Below are 19,067 nucleotides of genomic sequence, written 5' to 3'. Positions count from 1 at the left end.
ATGGAAATCCGGTACCCAAGACGGTAGACCTGCGCGTTTGTCCACTTTGAACGCGCTGCGCAACCATTCCCACAGATAGGCCCTGTCGGGCGGCGCGGCGAAAGCAAATACGAATCTGGTTGCTCGCGTGAACAGATCTTCGACTGAAACATATGCTACCTCTGGATCGAGGCAGGTTCGTCGTAGAACCTCTGCATCCACTAAGCCCAGCAAACCTAGGACACGATCTTCCGGTTTGAGGCATATATGTGAACATGATACAAGCATCGTGATTGCCAGCATCAGGGCTTGTGCATTGACCGCTTCAACGTCTTTGGCACTCCTCCAATCCTTCACGATGATTCGGATGCTGAATATTGTACCTTTCCCATACTTTTGTCTCTGTTCAATTTGCACTGACTCATCGCAAAATTCCGCAAAATTTTGGCATCGTCTGAACTCATATTTGAGGCATGTCCACAAAGTTCCATCTTTAAGCGCGTCGTTCAAGGTTTCCCAGCTGCATTCGTTATCCCCGCAAAGGAAGGTCAGATCATGGGCCAACGCCGCTTCTTGTATGACCCATAGTCTTCCAAACCAGTCGTTCGAAACAATGTGATGGAGAGCGAGTTTCACTGGCATTTCGACGATTTCAAGATTGAGTCTCTCCTCTTCATCGTTGATACTCTCAAAGTGGCGGCTGCGTTTGTATTCTGCTAGCTCTTTTAGAAAGCGGAAGGCGTCAGGAACGCGTTCTTGATACTTCGTAGTACCAAGCCATACCCATACTTTCTTCGCCTGCTTGTACACGCGATTCATTTCCCGGATCTGCACCATCTTCTCTTCCTGATCTGCTTGATTGATACAAATGGCGTCGATCCAGATCGGTCGCACCGGTCTGATATCCCCGCGGCGAGCGAGATATGGTAGCGCGGTATGAAGGTTACGATGCACTTTAGCAACGTAGCCGTCTAGATAGATGTTAAGCAGTTCCGACGCAGAACCCCAAACATAAGATAGCGCATCGAATTCCAAGTCGGACTGGCCGAGATCGACCGTTTGCAAGTTCCAAGAGTGATCATCGCCGGTTTCGCTGGAGACGGGAGTGAGTAGACGGATGTAGCTTGCGGGCAACGGGTCGTAAACGAAAGGGGGAGTTTCTGTCATGCTGGATACGGGAAGAGAAAGGTGGAGCGTCGTGTTGGGAACTGGGCATCTGAAGTGCGGGGTGTGACTTCCGCATCCTGGGGAGAGTGGCAGTCAAGAAGCATGTTTACTAAGCTCGATCGAGATTAGGCTATTCACGGCGGCGGTAAGTGTGCGCATGGTCTGCATTGACATTTGATTCGTTCAATGTATTCTACGACACCCAGATCGCCGCTAGCACGTCTACCAAGAAAATCCTGAACAGGTCTGCAGCCTACATCAAGATGAAAACATACAAGATAGGTGACCTGGCGGTGATGTAGGCTCTAGACCTGTTCATTTTTTTCCTTACCGGCAACTTCGAGCTCTGCCCAGTGTCTGGCGAGCGCGTCCATAACCTTTGGTGGGTCGACAACAACAGTCTTTGCGGCGCCATAGAACAGTGCTTTCGGAACGTCTGTGATGAGCACGACCTCATGCGGGCCGTCGCCATAACCATCAGTAATCTCCAAGCGCTCGAGATTGAGATTTCGACAAAGCTCAAATATCGACTTGTATTTGTCGATGTACATGTCCACGAACGTTATTTGGCGAAGTGTTTCTCTAAACAGGGCGATGAAATTGACTAGTCTCCGGTGGTCGACTTTGGTGTCTCTGAATACGAGATTTGCCACAGTGGGTACGTCCATGGCTGATGGAAGTGGTCTGCCGCCGAGGGTACTTTGGTGAATAGAGCCGTCCAGAACGAGCGTATGTAATGCTGGAAAGGTGTCTCTGGTGATAGCCACGGTCGACAATGCTTGGAGTGAATTTTGCTGCAAGCCACCCTCGCCAAATTCATCTCGGAGAATCAGGACCTCGACTTTGCTCGAGACCTTTTTGATGACTTGTATCGTAGCTTGTATTGTGAAGCAATGTAAACCGTTCATCTCCGTAACGAGTTCGAGTCTCTTGGGAAGAACGATAGATTGCGCTAGGGCGCTGAGGAGGAGGTCTTGACCTATCTGAATGCCTGAGTGCTCATATATGTACCAAAATATGTCGACGTCCTTGATCATTGCCATTTCTCGAAAGACTTCGGTGAATCTGCCCGCGACTCTCCTGGCGCAGTAATGGATGTTGACGATATTCGGTAAAGCTTCCAGACACGATAGAACGAGTTGCCAAAGCTGACTGCTCCTAACAGTATCCTGGAGTGTACGTGCAGTACTGCTGTGATAGTCATCGGAAGACAGCCATAGCTCCGGGTACCAATCGAGCTCGCTCTTGATGATAGCCTGAGTCCTATTCAAAAGACCAGCTTCGAATACGTCTTCGTGCTTATAAACTCCACCAGTTTCCACGTTACCAACCTCTGGCAGGAGGTGCTCGGTGTAGCGAGAAGTGATGGTCAGTTTTCGAGCCCACGGGGTCAAATCCTTGCAATTCGTTAAGGCCACGAAGTTTTTCATGCTCTGCTCTGAGCATAAGTCGAAGGTGGTCTCGTCGATTACTTTTGCAAGAGCGCGCCATGCGTGGTTGTAAATGGTGCGGCTCACGCATCTAAGCGCGAGGAGTTTGGAAGCGCGGGATTGCCCGCTGCGGATTTCTTGCATACATCGTCTGTTGAGAGATACCGTTGTTTCCGTCAGTGCGGGTTGCACTCCGCGTACCGCTTCGAGCAGGATCCTTTCGAGGAGTTCAGCAGGTAGTGACTCCAGCCGGCTCGTTGCCTCTGCGTAGCGAGGAGTCGACATGGTCGCGGCCATTGTAGCTGATATCAGTTGCGAGGTCATGTAGCTGTCAGGGTGGGAGGTGAGCTTATTGAGTGCGCTGGGTGTCGAGTGTAGCTCAACTGTCGAGATCGCGCGCCTGGGGGAGGCGGCTACGTCAGGTGTGACCGTGCGCCTCCGGAGTGGAAGGAGCACTTCGTCGCACAGACTCACCAAGTGACCAAGATTACACGTAGAGTTTAACACATTCACGTAGCAGAAACTCGATTGATGATCAATTACACCTCTACAACCTCGCCTTGACAGCCTCAGGATCTGCGACCTGTACCATGATTTTGCCTGCAGTGGTTAGTAACTTGACTCTACAATGCTGATTGGACGGGCTTACCAGTGTTCTTTCCCTCGAACAGTCCCACTAGCGCGTCCTCGGCCTTGTTGATGCCTCCTTGGATGATTGTCTCTTTCCTCTTCAGCTTGCCTTCAGAGAGCCACTGCGCGAGCTGCTTCCTGGCTTCGGCGTACTTGTCCGCGAAGTCAAAAACGACGAAACCTTGCATGCGGATGCGCATTGAGATGATCATCATGTAGTTCTATGAATGGATTAGTAGGTTGATGCATAGACTTAGTGACCGAACACAGCATACCTTTGGTCCTTGCGGCTTCTTTTTGTTGTACTCCGAGATCGCCCCGCACATGACGAAGCGCGCAAAAGGCTTCGCTCGAGATAGAGCAAGATCAAGGATCTCTCCACCTACATTGTCGAAGTACACATCGATTAGACCCTTGGTTGCAGCCCTGAACTTCTTCGCAAACTCCGGGTCCTTGTAGTTCAGCGCCTCGTCAAAGCCGAGTTCCTCCTTCAACCATGATACTTTGCTGTCCTCACCAGCGAGACCCAGAACCTTGGCGCCCTTCAGCTTCGCGATTTGACCGACCACACTTCCAGTAGCGCCAGCTGCACCGCTGACGACTACAAAGTCTCCAGCTTTGACCTGGCCGATTTCTAGGAGTCCAAAGTAGGCGGTAAGGCCGGTCATTCCCAATACGCCCAGCGCGTCGGTTGGTACAGCCCCCTCCGGCAGATCCAACGACTCAACATGCTTCTCATTCAGCACCGAGTACTCGGACCATCCGCACATACCAGTCGCGTAGGTACCGACGGGGAATTTCTTGCTCTTACTCGCTACGATAAGGCCAATACCGCTACCACGCATGACGGCACCAATCTCAACCGGAGGAATGTAAGAACGCGTTGGGTTCAGCCAGCCGCGCATAGCCGGGTCAAGTGATAGGTAGAGTGTCTGGAAGAGTACCTCGCCATCTTTTAGTGACGATGCCGATGGAACTTCTTGCTGCTTTGGTGTGAAGGTTTTGCCGGCGACAACAGCGTCCACTGGCCGTTCGGCAAGGTGGATCGATGTATATGAAGGCATGATGATGGAGTTGATGAATTGATGGCACGCTTCGGAATGATTTGGCCGACTTTCGCGGTAATGATTTGGGGAACGAGACGAGAAAGCAAGGTTCTTTTGAATGGAGATGGATGGTATAGGAAGTCGAAAGTAAAGACAGCTCGGTCGCGTTTGTAGTTCGTGTCCGCACAGATCCTCCACAGGTGTTCTGCGGAGAAGATACCGAGGCTCGGGTGGTCGTTTCCCGATTAGGACCGCTACATAATCCAAGGGCCGAACAAAGGAATCTCAACGGCCGTAAGAGTTACTAATCTTCATCACGCAACGACTCATTGCGTGTGTGTTCAGAGCTGACATTCTCAGACTTTCAGGCATATCTTGAGATGCTCGATAACTTGAGTAGAAGTCTACTAGAGTGTCGATGGCCTGCTTCCGTGGGCGCATGTTCACGTCAACACGTGCATGAAATGATGACAAGTTGCGGAACAGAACTATAGACCATTCCCTACACGTGAAACGATTTCATTGAGATGTGACTTACAGATGCGATGATTGTTAAGTTCGAGAGCAAGCGACGGCAGATGCCAAGCCGCTACGAGCGTCTGACTAAGCGAATCTCGAGCTCAGCATCATCGCGAAACCCAGCGGTACCAACGACCGCCAGCAACCTCACGATGCAGTCACTACGCAGAACAGCAGTGGCTGCTGCCCGGACGAGCCGCACCTCACTCCCGCGCCAGTCGCGCCGCTTCGCACACGATGAGCACGCTCACGGCCACCCGACCCCAGCCGCCGACGAGCCCATGGGCGTATGTCAACCGCCCTTTACCCCTCCCAGACGGTCCTGGAATTCTCTCGAATTATCGCAGCACTACACGAAGAACATTGCTGACTCAATTGGCATGTAGTATGGCTTCTTCATGACCATTGGCGTCATCCCCGTCGGAATCGCCGTATACGCCTTGTCGCGACCGGACGGCGAGAACAACGAGCCCTACATTACCCGCATGATCTCCAATGCGACGGCTGGACTACACGAGAAGTGGACTTCGCAGAACGACCACCACGTGCGCATGATCGAGCAGGCGGGTGAGGACAGAGTGCTGTTCGCGAACACACGGCCTCAGGAATACGTCGACATGAAGTTTCCCGAGTACGTATACCCGGAATAAGGCATACAGCCCTATACGAGGAGGAACTATGACTTGGAATGAAGGCAAATCAGCGCACATGGAAGGTGGATTGGTATGGAAGCCGCAGGCTAACGAATACAGGATCATGAACGTCGGATCGCCATACAACGTCCCCGCCGGAAGCCAAGTGCAAATGGACAAGGTCATCGAGAAGTACAAGAAGCTGGCGTACGAGGACAACGAGCGTAAGCTGGAAAAGCTAAGGAATAACGATATCTCGTCGGAAACGCCCGTAACGGGCCCAAAGACCCGCGTCAAGAAGGCGCCCGACATGTTCTAGATAAAGATGAATTTGGCTCGCTAGATGTACATACTCAGGGAATGATATCCGTTTCATTTGTAGTGTCTGTTACTGTGCTTTGACAGTCGGTCTTTGGTATTCAGTGTCGCATCACTATTCTATCATTGTTTCCTGGCCGCCCTGATTCATTGTAAGACAGCCAACCTTCGGTCTTTACGGCGGAAAGGCACATGATCGACCAAGAAACTAACTTGTCCATGACCGCATCAAGCCTCAATCTACGGAAACATGTTTCAACCATAGACCGCTAACGAAACCGTCTTCTTACAGGACATTTGACGTAATGCTCAGGTTCATTGATGGACAACGTCAAAAAGGCAAGACGTGGAAGTGCGTTCAGTTCGCCTCTGCGCAAGTTATAAGCTCCTTATGCTGCTTGGGCAGTTCTCACCAGCAGAGCTGATGCTTTTGGAGATGTCTCTGGGCTTAGCGTGCTGCGCTCTTCCCTCAGCGGTTGGGTCTATTCATAGAGACAGTACCAGGCCCATCTGCATGGAGGGTGGCGGCCGTTGTTACAAGTGAAAATCATGTCCAACCATGTTACACAGTGACTCCCAGCACAGTCATGCTGGGGGCGGTGAGGCTCAGCCACGTTGGTAGTGCAATGTGGGGTATACTGCCTACGATATTATTGTGACGGACGGAGCAGGTGCGGATTACAGTAGGCTCAATATCTCAGTACGTGGGCATCATTGTGATGGCTGCTGGCTTTCGTGGTAGTATTTCGGTGCGAAAGCATCGAATCTTGGAGTACCAAGGACTCCCCAGCATACTCGTAAGCATCGCAATGTCCCGGCACGAACGCGTTCATGCTGACGAGCCTAGCAGTCTTACGGTGTTTCGTGCGGGAAACGCACACGTCACGTTCCGTAGGGCAGTTGCTAGGGTTCCGCCCCACTTGACAGCGGGTTCCTGAACGGGGATCATCGCTGATTGGCGAACTGCTACACCAGCATTACCAGACCACGATGAATCCAAGGTGAAGTGAAGGGGAGGTTTGTAGGCGCTCCAAAGGGCTAGACTAGTGTTCACTGCAAAATGCATTGCTTTTGACTTGGCCGCTCCTGTTGCTCGTGATATAACGACCGTTTGAAACCTCATCTGCCCAACCTCGCCGCCTGCCAGATACCAACGAGTGAAGAACAATAGAGGTTGCTAACAATTTGTGAAGATCCGCCGGAGCACGACAAGACCATCAGCAAGGTATGAGTCCCCCTCAACCCAGTCATCTGTTGGTGGTGCGCAATCTCCGCTAGATTGCTGCAGTTGCATTCTTTTTCGTGCCTTTTCGTAGGCAATTGCTGAGCAGCAGCACTGGATCTTGGATCTTGGTCGACGGCTCTCGAAAAACCAAAACTAATCCAGATACAGATGTCCAGTCCTGCCGCATTGCGCACTCGAAGCATGCCGCTCCTTCCCTTTCGCAGAAGGAAGGTAGTCGCGGCCGCTACGGCTCCAGGTAAGTTAGCGCTAGGGTGGACCCCTGGCGTCCCCAAACACAGCGCATCACCCATCGTCCTGATTGACGCGCCGCATAAACATCTTTCCTGTCCGCGCTGCGCTGCACAATTGCATTGTTTGGCCCCCCGATGCCGCTTCCTGAAACGCGCCTTCACAACGTTGGATGCTAACCCTCTCAAGACTCGGCCCCATTGCTCCCCGAACTCAACTTCACCGCCCGCAAGAGGAATGACATGAACGGGTCAGCTTGGACCACCGACGACACTTCTCGCACTGCGAACGCCGCACCAGCACGCACGACCTCGACCACCACCATGCCCTCGTACACATCGCCCCGCAACGTCTCAGGCCCGCTAGCTGTCGACAAAGCCGCCATGGCTGCCGCCGCCGATGAGAACAGCCCGTGGGCCCGCCCCAACCACTACAGCACCCCCAACTCAAAGACGTCACAGTATATTGATAAGATCACACAAGAGAACGACCGCCTGCGACGAGAACTCAGGGCCGAGAAGCTCGCAAGAGAAGATGAGGCCAAGCGTTGGTCGGCTGCGCAAACCAAAGCCGAAGACTCCCGCGCCGAGCACCAACATCTCCAAGTGCTTGCCGACACCAATGCGCGAGCCATAGAGCGGAAAGACCGGAAGCTCGAAGAACTCAAGGCCACACTCGACGCCGAAATACAAAGAAGGAAGTCCGCCGAACAGCGAGCCGAAGAAGCGCTGCGGATGCTGGGCGACACACGATCCGAGACGCAACGACAGCTTTCGCAAGCATACGAGATGAGGGGCATGGCAGACACGAACCTCGAAACAGCACGAGACGGCTTCAAGCGCATCACCGACGGCTACGAGAAGAAGGTCCGCCAAATCAACGACGAGCTCAACGAGCTACGGAGAAAGCGCCTCGAAGACGCCGACAAGATCAAGCGACAAGCCATCATCAGCGACCAGCTGCAACACGAATCTTCGCGATCCACACGGGCCGAGGCCAAGCTGGTCAATCTGATGGAGGTATACAAAAAAGAGCACCGGAAAGAGATGGATGGTCTCATACAGGAAGCAGAGAGGCTGCGACGCGCACTGCCAGAGAAGGAGCGCGAGGCACAGAAACTTGTCGATTCGTTGGAGCAAACCCGCGATAAGATGCGATGGGTCATGACTCAACATGAACGGCAAACTGGGGGGAAATGAACGCCTCATCGCGTACTCCACACGTCACCCAACGACCCGGTAAAGGGGGCATCGAGCGAGACGCGATATAGGACCGAGCCAGCATGCGCACCAAGCACGATCCGGCCTCTGCGGTCCCACACAATACGACTATAATGACCAAGCTTTGTTTCCTGGGCTAAATGGCAATCTGTAATATATTTGGATATGGCGTTGAGGTTTGGCATACATCACCACATATGCTGGGATGAATAGGCGTTTATTGGAGATCGTAGTCAGGCTTGACATTCTGACATTGCACGCGCCGGACACTGTTCGGCTGTTTTCCGATCCAGCTATCTCACTTAATTCATCCGTGTATTTGCATGTCACACAGTGCTAATCAGTCATACTTTCATCGCTATTGCTAACACTCAAATCGTGAACTTATCACTTCAGCAGGCTGCGATCGATTTTGCTGTGGCCGCAGTTGCGTCAGCCGCTGCTGATTCATTGGCGCTCTTTCCCGGACCCTGAGGCGCCAAGCAAAGCTCCATCGGCCCCTTCCACGCTCAGCTTTGTTTACATCACATTCGAAAACGTCGTCATGGCGCGAGATGGCGCCATCACGTCAATCCCACAGGAACTCAGAGCATCGTGGGTGCGCTTCAACTTTTACGCACTCTCACAATTGTCGGTGACCTGCACTTCACGAACCGCTCTTTCACTCTGCACTATCCACTGAGGGCATGACGGTAAGAGTAGCCACATCCAGAATAGGCACCCACTGATCACCAAGTTGACACACATAGATTGAGCTCGAGTCTACCGCTCACACCAGCACTAAGCCACATGGAACCGTCTGAGTTGATTACAGATCCACCAATCCAAGTACAAGTACAACGTTACTGGACAACAATTGAAAATGCAGACAAACAACCCCCAAACGCAAGATGCGGAAGTCACTCTACGCGCGCCATGACGACCGCCGGAAAGTACGCGAAGGCTCAAGTTCGGAAGTTACGTTCGTCCTGCACGGTGATCAGTCAATGTCACAGCGTCGCCTCAGTGTATACTCACTGTGATGTAGCGTCCGTCTAGTTAACGGGAGTACCGCACTGAATGCAGCATTTCCCAGGGATAACCCAGACCGTGTCTCCACGCTCGAGACAGGCAGGGCAGCGACGACCGGGTACCTATAACAATCAGTGGACGTCCAGGACGATAATCGCTTTTTTACTCACCGGCATAGTGACGATGCCTTCAGCGTCATTCATACAAGGAATGGCTACTCTGTCGATGGGCGTGTTCATCCACATGACGCTTCTGGGTAGGTGTCGGTGTTGGAGTTGCATCTTGGAGGACATGGCTGAAGCGAATGACAGTGATGATCTAGAAGAGACAGGCGAGCAAAATACGACTTGAGGTTTGAAGGAATGTGGAGCGACACTAAAGAATCAAGGTGAACAGAGCGAGTACCTCTCATCTAGGCCAGAGACGCGTCTTTATACATTCTCAACTTCCCGAACGGCTTCGGTGCACCAGGATTCTCTATCGCTAGCGTAACCCTTGTGCTTCGCAGTGCGCTTGTAGCGCCATCGGTCTGCAGTTTTCCGAATTCAAGGAGACGACTCTCTCCTGTGCCTCTGACCTGCACGATGTGCATGGTGCGTTGTACACTTTCAACGAGAGCAGATCAGAAAATGCCTGCGCCATGTCTATCCACCTGCCTGGGAGCATATGGACAGGTACATGTCAACCAGTATCCCGGGGACGCTAAACTTCCAGATCGTCTACCTAACCGCAAGTCGCTCTAGACGCTGTCAACGGCTGTATACACTGGTGCCACAAAGATTTGGACTGCGGAACCAATACCAGTACGCAAGGAGCTCAGCTGCATATCGTAATGGATCAATTTGACGCTGACGACGAAAAGATACGTTCCGAATGAGGTGTCCTTCACCAATATGCGATGAAACAGCACTGTCTCCATCACACCAAGTCGGAATCGCCAAGCTGTTTTGAGATCATTCGATCAGAACTCAATGGCACCACTATGGTTTGCTACCCTATCTTTGCTAGATAGTATATGTGCGTGTCACAGCACCGTCAGTTTCGCTGAGCCTCGTCGCTTTTTCATTTTGTCAAGTTCGGCGCTAACGAAGCCACGATTATTTACAAGCCCTGTAACATGCAGCCGCAAGCAAACTTACGCCCTATCCCCGCCTTTCTGCACAGTCTAGGCTCGCGATGCTTTTGCAGCCTTGCATGAGCCAAACCGTTTGGCGATACATCCCGCGACCCGCCGCCCGTTTGGACTGCGATCGCCGTTTCGCTTCTTAGCTCATACCGATAGCCGTCCTTCCGTGGTATGACCATCTACAACCGTCGTACGTTCACAGCGGATTTCAATTCGAGCTGTCCAATCTCAAGCATCTGAAAGATGCAGCCAAGCTACGAGATCGCGATCTGAGATAACGGCTTGTCGTTTGTACTATACAAGCCTTCGAACCCCGGTCCCTATCTTCCTCAGATTGAGGATGCGTTCCAAGCTCTTGTGTGCGGTGCAATATAATCACGAGTCGAACTTTCGATCGACCAATCATGACTATCCTACTGACATCGCTAAGCTTCCTCTATTTGTGGATCATCACTTGGTCTTTTGTCGATGGGACTAACATATCTGACTTAAGCACTGTTACCCCTGGGGTATACTTCTCGATGAAGCACCGGTGTTATAGCCAACAAAACGCAGCAGTTCCCTTCGCCTCTTACTCAGGCTTTTCTTATGCCAATCCTCCGGATATTGGAAGGGTGTCGGCAACAGTGCCTTTGCAAAGCTCTTTGTCCTCGCGCCCACGTTTCCGACTCAGACCCTGATGAGCTGCTTTGAAAGCCGTGGCACAGCGCTCAATCCGATCTCGGCTGCATGCTTTGCGCCGCAGCTGAAACGGAGTAGGCATTCTCTGTCTCGTTTCTTCGTGCAGCACCCGTGGCTAAACGTTTTCTCCCGACAGCGACTCTTTACTCCCGAACACTACACCGCTCCTTCACGTACCGATGCTTGGCATCGCTGGTCAAACCCTTTCGGCAACAGGTAGACAGTACGAATTCGAAACCCAGTTGCTTCAGCCAGCGGTACAAATTACGGGCGTTGGAAATGCTACGTCATTATTGTCGACCCGACAACTCACACGAAGATGCGAGGGTATTATCCACCATTAGTCTGGCGCTAATCTGTGTACTGCATCCCCCAGACTAAGGGGCCGTTCCGTCCGCTTACCGTGTCGAATAAACCCGCGTGGTAACAATGGCACTGTCATGCTTCTTTCAGCAAGTGAGCTATCGGGCAGAATTACTCATTCATGGTCATGCGATAGCTGTATTCATCAAAGCTACCACGAATTGGGATTAACCAGGGTACACCATTGTGAAGACTTGCCCGGATCCAGACATACTGTTACCTCCGGGAAAATGAACCATATGGTGCTAAGTACCCACTAAGACTGTCGAAGCACGTTCGATAGTCCCCAGCGATTTTCCTCTCTAGTCATACACCGGGCTCGAGAGATCGCCTCCGCAGAATTAGTCTTTGGTCAAACGCTGAGAGTAAGAGTATCTCGCCGCATGCCGGGTCTGATCCGTGAGGCCCAAACGTCACTCTCATCACCGAGCGATAGCTGTCGGTCGCTTCACTTCGGGAGCTAGCTACTCACATCATACTTCGCCGCTCGGTGCTCACTTTTGATCTGGTGCACGCGCTACACCGATGAATTCAGAAAAGTTCCCAACCTAACTAAGGCTCTTGTAGCATCCGCTCGGCACGGCTTGCTCGTATCCAGCTCATCACCACAGGTTGAATCACATCTGAACTGGGCATTCCATACACCACCGATGAGCAACCGACGATGGCTACAAATGGAGCCATCTGCAAAGCCCATGACCTCCGTTCCCGTCGATCGGCAACATTGAATATGTTCCAGCACCAGTATCCACGACTGGCCAAATGCATCCGCGTCCCGCTCAAACAACCAACAAGGTACTTTTTGCATGATGCAAGACACCCAAGAGGTACAGCCTCAACGCCACGCGGAGTGAGTTTCAACATCTTCGTCACACAGCATCGGCCGAGGTACGTACCGCCAGCAAATTCTGATTACCTCCCTTATTTCTTACCACCAGCCATCCGATTACACCCGCGCAATAGGTCTGCGGCACTTGATTGGGACCTATTTGCATCGTGGGACAACGTTTCTTTGTAACCATCGTGAGAAATGACATCGCACCAATATCACAGTATCTTCGTCAAAGACTCGACTCAACCACGCCAGGCTCGACGCCAATCTGCATGGGGAAATCCGTAGTGCAGCGACACACCGAGCTGGTGGGTGTAGCGACACACCCGGGAGATAATCCCCAGCCAGGCAACATGCACGGTACCGCCACAGAGCCGCATAAGGTCGGAAAGGTGGCCGTTGGTGATCATCAGCCTTGCCCTCCGATTTCAGTCACACTGTAGGCGTCGCTTTTGTCTGTCTCGAGGAGATGTGTCCAGGCAACTGCCGTGTCAACAGTCGCAGTGTCGTACAAACCGCGGCTGTCGCTCGGGTGATGCTGCCGCGTGGGACGAGGTGATGTCAACACTTTCAGCTAAGCCTTCGTGCTTGCTGGTGCGAATTGATCCTGTGTTCCTCGAGCCGGTAGCCCTTCCTGACCCATTCCGCGAAGCCGATAGGCGTTGGTTTCTGCGCGCATTTGCTGACACTTGGGCGAACACTATACCCCGAAACTGCCGACATCAACTCATCAAAGGCTAGATGCAACGAAACGGAATTGTTTCACAAACCATGCAAACATTGTCGTAAGAGACTCAGGATACATGCTCGCTTATGATGTATAGATGCATAGCAAATTGAGTGGGTACCGCGCAGTGTATCATACACACATACACTCGAGATAACATACAGTAAACTCCAAGACGGAGCATCGGTCACCGTCATAACGACGCAAGCCTTCTCCTCAGCCCAATCTTATGCTTCTCACCCCACAACTTATGAACAAAATGCTGAGGCCGCGACAAACTCTCATGATCAAACTGGTTCCCACGCTGCACCCGCGCGCCTCTCGGCAACAACTAAAGCACAGCATTAGCCACAACACCACACTCCACAAAGTGTGTACCAGCTCCAAGGAAACAAGAAGATAGGTCGGTAAGTAGTAGCGGTCAGGAATAACAGATATAGTTGATTCAAGCCGTACTGACCGTCTTCGTGATGCGGACCAATAGCACACCCTTGGTGATGACACCGTTTGAGTCGTAGAGATGCAGCATGCGGAGGCCGGTCTGCAGGCGGTCGAGGCGGAAGCATGCCCAACCGGCTAGGTCATCCTTGCCGAAACGCTCCTTGTCGATGACTTTGAATCTGAGAGGAAGAGATTAGCATGGACATGGTCAGTCAACGAGTGGGATATCGAGCCATGGCGTGTCGTGGGGAAGCATCGCGCCCACGTCCATCTGCGCACAGCAAAGCTACTCTCGCTGCGAATTGAAGCGGTTACGAGACGGCCGAGGGACGGAAGCCACAGCAGTATACCGCCTTGGTACTGCAGCTGCCCCGTAGCTCGACGTTGAAACCCGATTCTTTGGATCAGACGCAGAGTCATGCGGTGTCATCGAAGAAACGACGAGGCGCTGGCGCTGGAACAGCGTGAACGGGAATAACGGCGATCTGCAGGTGCAGTGATCCCGACCCTCATTCAACAACCGTGCCACGACTGCTCACTCGGAATTGCTCTTTCAACGCTCGCCATACAACGTGATGGCGCGTATGCAGCGAAATGATGCAAGGTTACCCGACCGAACCCCATGACCGCTAATCTACCACTTCTCTTGGTAGACCGGCAAAAGCATCTGCGGGTGGGTGCGAGGCTGATGCTTGAGGCTCTCATGGCGACCTGCATGTGCCTGACACGGAGCGAAAGAAAAGAGATGAAACTCACCTGACAAATGTCAATTCTTCCGTAACACCAGGAACATTGACGAACTTGACCATTTCACCACCGAAATCGGGGTTCGTGGTCCTTGCCTTCTCGGTCTCCTTCTTCAGGTCGGGGTCAATGGTCTTCGTGCCTTTTCCATCACCGGGCACATGTTCGGAGTTGCGCTCTTCGTGCGACTCAACATGCAGCTCGACCTTGACATAAGGTTTGAGATCCTTTGGATCGTCTTCGTCGGGCGGCAGAGGGATGTCTTGTCCTCCGAAGAACTCAATGCTTAGGTTGAGGTCGTGGTGAGTTATCGCGGTCTTTTGTGTCGCTGCTTCGCTCGTGCTGCGGTAGCCTTCTGGTTTGAGAACCCATCCGGCGGTACCTGCGAACATGGCTTCGTTTTGCATCATACCGCCGTCCCAGCGTTGCCAGTTCAGCGCTACTATCTGCACACCTGCGCGCCAGAAGACGGAAGGGTTCAAGTTTGTTGATGTCAACCGCGTGCCTTTGGGATATGCGCGCATGAAGAAATGTTTGTTGTGTTCGAAGAGTCGGACGGGGTCGTTCTCGTGGACTTCCATCAGTGTACCTTCTGACAAAGAGAACACGTGGGTAGGAACCTTCGCTTCTGGAGCATCGAGAGTTTTGTACGAGTATCCTCCCAAGTAAACACCCAATCTTGATAGCGCTTCAATAACCTTGGGTTTCGGCGCTGGAGGGTTGTTCTCGCCATCTGGTCCGGCTTCTTTAGAGTCGTCCGAAGCCGCAGACTCGGTGCTCATGGTATGTTGTAGCTGGGGCGCTGCAGCTGGCGCGGCAAGCGTTGTTGGTTGTGGTTCAGCCGCGGCTGGCTTCAGATGTCCACGCTTGACTTTCACTAAGATCTTGTTGTGCAGGTCCTTCAGTGTGGGAAGTTCAGCTTCGAGCAGACCCTGCGCTGGATCGAGAGGTAACTCAAGTAGCATGCCTTTCCAATACTCGTTCATGATCTCGACCATGATCTCCTGTTGCTCTGGACTAGCGTGTACTTCGAGACTGACGATCAAGGGCAGGTTCGACACAGCAAATGCGTAGTCCCTGATGATTACACACACCGCGCGAAACGTCATGTCTTTGGTCAAAGTGTAACCGTGGGTTACCTTAGGCTCGGCTCTCGATGTATAGGAAGCGGAATGCCAGGGCTGAACCTTGTTGGCGTCCTCGTGAGGCGGCTCTGAAGTCTCTTGTTCTTCCTCCTCGGATTTGTCCTTGCTGCCAAACTTCTGGGCTAGCCTTTGACGAATGCTGAGACCGGACTTTGATTTCTTCTTGTCTTTTCTGGCATCATTTGATCCTGGGTTGCCTCTCGCCATTTCCTCGTCAGAGCTGGAGTCGGAAAGCTCGTCTCCGTCCCAGACATCGACCTCGACGCAGCGACATCCTCGCATCAGGACGTTCTTGTAGGCATCAATGCTGGCGTCGCTTGACAGCTGATTGCCGGTAAGGTATGTGTTGTGGCTCGATGAGATGAAGTAGTTGGAGATGGGATGCGACTCGTCGACTGGTTGCGCAGGCTTCAGGACGCTTGCTGAGCCCGACATGAAGTAGTTGGCGAAGTTGGAGAATGAGCCGTCGGCCAGAAGCTCAGCGTTCTGTCCTGAGCATTCCTGCTCCTCAACCAGCCACTGCTGTTGCCCTTTCTTTGTCGTCAAGTCGTAGCGCGTTGTGATCTGGTCGTAGACTCTCTTGAGGTGTTGCGTAAGGAGTGGTGATAAGGCATCGACCTTGCGAGCTGCAACAGAGGCGGATGCTGTACCACCGCCTGCTTGAAGTTCGGGGTTGTCGACCTTGGGCGTACCCAGCTTGCTGTCTTTCTTGCTGTCTTTGTCGGGCAACATCTTGTGTTGATGTTACGAATACAGCGGGGTCGAAGGGAGAATAAAGTCAGGAGGGGCGGCGAAAGGGTTTATAGGCGGCAGCAACGTGCAGAGTGGCAGCGGTGTATGGTCCCGAACGCGTATGCGTGCCTGAGTAATGGCTGAATTCAGGCAGCTCAGCTAGCTCTGAGGTGTCAGTATCTCCTTCCTAATTGCGCAATTGGTTGACGGACGGGCATCGTTAACATACATACAATACGCACCAAAAGTATGCGCAACTTAGTTTCGCGACTACAAAGCCTTTGTGGAGTGGTAGCGGGATCTAATTGTGAAGGTATGAGGGGTGCGGGCCGCGACGTTGACGCGGGCACAATAGCCTCATGGTCAGCTCGTGCCTGCCTTGGCTTGCCGCACCGGCGTTTGATCATCCAATTGGTGGAGCACGCTCATCGCTAATACCTGCTGGACATTGACACGCAACTTCCGACGTTTGCTGCATGCGCAAGGTGAATGAATGGGGGCTGCCCTGTTTGCGGCGCTGAGTGAAAAGGGTCTAGCTTTGGCATGCGCCTCTGCAGCCTCGCCAAGCCCACCGACGTCACTCAGGGTCCAGCATGGCCAAAGATATCATCATTTGATAATCACTGACATTCTTGACGCAAATCACATTCACAATGGTCAAGTCACGGAAAGAAGCAGAGAGCGAAGTCCGATCTTGGGGTTTCGACCATGTTTTTACGTGGACCGATAGCCCGTGAGTAACAATCGCTCTACTACATTGAATGTAGACTAACTTCCTCGTAGCAATGCGCACTACTCGCCACACAAGCACAGCGGGAAGACGACACATCTTGTACTCAATGGCTCTATAACATACACATACCCTGATGACCCCGACGCGACGAAGGAAACAATAGGTCCCGGCGCCAGATGGGATGTCGATGCGAACAAGGTGCACGAAGTATGGGTAGGGAACCAAGGTTGTACATATGTCATTGGAGAATGAACTATCGGAGCACTGCGCCCATGCCCGTTCAGCATCGCTTAGCCCAAGAACCCATGCTGTCCCAAGTATTTGATAGCGTCGAGTACCAATTGGTCTGCCTTGACCAGCTCCTGCTCTACCATGCGCTCGTACAATCCCTGTAGTTTTGTTTCCTTTGGAGGATGCTGGAATTTGCATTTGCGGAGATACGGGCATTTCCCATTGCGCTTCCAATTGCTACACACACTCGTTTCCTTCTTTGCCGCGACTGGTGCCCGCGGGGGAGGAGGAACCCGAATGACTGGTGGAGCAATCTTTGAAGATGTGGGTTCTGGCGCTTCGTCGCTGTCGTCTGACTCGGGCTCGGACTCCTCTTCCTCCTCTTCGGAACTTGATACCACAGATGACTCTGATAACACTGAACTTTCGGCCTCAGACTCTGTCTCGCTCTCGTATCCTAAACTCAGATCCACCACGCTCGGCGCAGATTGCTTCTTTATCATGCTCTCGTGGAGTTTCTTCCGTAGAGCCGCGAGCTCTTCTTGTCTGCGGTTCTCGGCATCACGTCTTGCGCCGTCTTCCTTCTTGATCGTATTTTCCTGCCTCCTTTCGCGGGGCTTCGGTTGCTGAATCTGGTCGTCGACGTGGTGCTCTCTCGGAGGCTTGCCGCTGACTCTGCGCAAAAAGTCTATCTCGGCTGCTCGTTTCCTCGCGGCTTCCTCCGCCTTCTCCACGATCCTCTTTTGTGTGGGGAAGTTTCTTCTTCTGTCCTTGATCCATGCCGCGACCTCAGCTCCCGTTTGAATGCTGATCATCTCTCCTCCATGCTCGAACGCGAAGCCTCCGCCCTTGAGCTTCTCCGTGTACGCGGCTTCTTCGTCGATGTCCTCTTCATCGCTACTCTCGTCGGGAACCGGCTGTTTCGAAAGTCCTAGATTGACCTTACGCTTCTTATTGTCCGGTCGTACCACGGGAGGTGGAGGCAGGGAGAAGCCGAAGCTAGGTACCTGTGGGGGTACGGCGGCCTTGGCCCTCGGTGGTTTCGAACTTGGCTGCGATTGGTTTCGCTGCTGTTGTGCATTGCTGTTTCGCTGCTGTTGTGCATTGCTGTTTCGGTCGTTCAGTTTTCTCTTTTGACCGGCGTGTTGAGGCGGCGAATACTGAGGGCTCGGTTGGTACTGATGGGACTGTGGTGACTGGGGAAGGGGGACGTTGCCTGTGCTTGTCATATGGTTGGCGTACGCTGCCATCGATTGTACGCCGGCCGGTGTCGACATATAGGACATGACCTGGGCGAGAGCGTTGGGGTCGTATTGCTGCTGTGTCGCGCCATGTGTTTGCGCGCCGCCGGCAAAGGACGTATTGTTGTAGGCATTTGGAGAGGCGCCGTTGGACGGCGCATTCGTCTGATGTTGTCCGTTACCGGCATTATAACCTCCCCTGTTATTTGCGCCGCCTCTGTTGTTCTGATAACCTCCTCGCTGGCCTCCTCTGCCGCGCGCATCTCCGCGACCGCGACTCTGCCCATGACCTCCTCTTGGATTGCCTCCAGAGCTATTGAAGCCCCCTCCACGGTTTTGATTGCCGCCTCTCCCGCGACCCCTATCACCGCCTCCTCGGGCAGAGCCGCCCCGTTGACTCGCGTATGATTGCTCGCTGGATGTAGCCTTCGGCGGCGGTGGAGGCGGAGGAGGAAATCTGAAGGACGACATTGTGGTGGTAGAAAGTTCGTGTTGCGCGCGTATAGAAGTGCTAAGACATTAGGTATAATGATTACAAGAAGCGAATGATGGCAGAGTGGAAATCGCGAATACGCTGGGAAGGCTGTTGCAGGACATGCGACGCGCCTCGGGAGTCCGCAAATCCCAAAAGTTCCTTATCGATAC

General features: G+C 52.8%; 7 protein-coding genes across 7 annotated transcripts; 3 read left to right on the top strand and 4 right to left on the bottom strand.

The window, feature by feature from the left end:
• Nucleotides 1-1,451: 1,451 nt before the first annotated feature.
• J4E87_010746 (uncharacterized protein) lies at nucleotides 1,452-2,873 on the bottom strand (the record flags this gene model as incomplete). The annotated part of the gene is made up of 1 exon (XM_049382317.1): nucleotides 1,452-2,873. One exon carries the CDS (start codon nucleotides 2,871-2,873, stop codon nucleotides 1,452-1,454), a length of 1,422 nt encoding a protein of 473 aa, XP_049227950.1.
• A 250-nt stretch (nucleotides 2,874-3,123) lies between these two features.
• Nucleotides 3,124-4,270, bottom strand: J4E87_010745 (uncharacterized protein; the record flags this gene model as incomplete). The annotated part of the gene is made up of 3 exons (XM_049382316.1): nucleotides 3,124-3,176; nucleotides 3,226-3,427; nucleotides 3,482-4,270. 3 exons carry the CDS (start codon nucleotides 4,268-4,270, stop codon nucleotides 3,124-3,126), a joined length of 1,044 nt encoding a protein of 347 aa, XP_049227949.1.
• Nucleotides 4,271-4,923: 653 nt separating this feature from the next.
• Nucleotides 4,924-5,722, top strand: J4E87_010744 (uncharacterized protein; the record flags this gene model as incomplete). The annotated part of the gene is made up of 3 exons (XM_049382315.1): nucleotides 4,924-5,058; nucleotides 5,158-5,402; nucleotides 5,524-5,722. 3 exons carry the CDS (start codon nucleotides 4,924-4,926, stop codon nucleotides 5,720-5,722), a joined length of 579 nt encoding a protein of 192 aa, XP_049227948.1.
• A 1,392-nt stretch (nucleotides 5,723-7,114) lies between these two features.
• J4E87_010743 (uncharacterized protein) lies at nucleotides 7,115-8,394 on the top strand (the record flags this gene model as incomplete). The annotated part of the gene is made up of 2 exons (XM_049382314.1): nucleotides 7,115-7,121; nucleotides 7,385-8,394. The coding sequence occupies 2 exons, from the start codon at nucleotides 7,115-7,117 to the stop codon at nucleotides 8,392-8,394; spliced, it is 1,017 nt and encodes a 338-aa protein (XP_049227947.1).
• Nucleotides 8,395-13,600: 5,206 nt separating this feature from the next.
• J4E87_010742 (uncharacterized protein) lies at nucleotides 13,601-16,217 on the bottom strand (the record flags this gene model as incomplete). The annotated part of the gene is made up of 2 exons (XM_049382313.1): nucleotides 13,601-13,775; nucleotides 14,353-16,217. The coding sequence occupies 2 exons, from the start codon at nucleotides 16,215-16,217 to the stop codon at nucleotides 13,601-13,603; spliced, it is 2,040 nt and encodes a 679-aa protein (XP_049227946.1).
• Nucleotides 16,218-16,870: 653 nt separating this feature from the next.
• Nucleotides 16,871-17,202, top strand: J4E87_010741 (uncharacterized protein; the record flags this gene model as incomplete). The annotated part of the gene is made up of 2 exons (XM_049382312.1): nucleotides 16,871-16,950; nucleotides 17,001-17,202. The coding sequence occupies 2 exons, from the start codon at nucleotides 16,871-16,873 to the stop codon at nucleotides 17,200-17,202; spliced, it is 282 nt and encodes a 93-aa protein (XP_049227945.1).
• Nucleotides 17,203-17,240: 38 nt separating this feature from the next.
• Nucleotides 17,241-18,893, bottom strand: J4E87_010740 (uncharacterized protein; the record flags this gene model as incomplete). Its single annotated transcript, XM_049382311.1, has 1 exon — nucleotides 17,241-18,893. The coding sequence occupies one exon, from the start codon at nucleotides 18,891-18,893 to the stop codon at nucleotides 17,241-17,243; it is 1,653 nt and encodes a 550-aa protein (XP_049227944.1).
• Nucleotides 18,894-19,067: the final 174 nt, after the last annotated feature.

This window comes from Alternaria ethzedia, assembly GCF_023757985.1.
Source record: "Alternaria ethzedia strain BMP 0044 chromosome Unknown scaffold_55, whole genome shotgun sequence".
Taxonomy (NCBI): Eukaryota; Fungi; Ascomycota; class Dothideomycetes; order Pleosporales; family Pleosporaceae; genus Alternaria; species Alternaria ethzedia.
The sequence above is the reverse complement of the archived record's forward strand: the minus strand, read 5'-3'. Positions and strand labels throughout refer to the sequence as shown.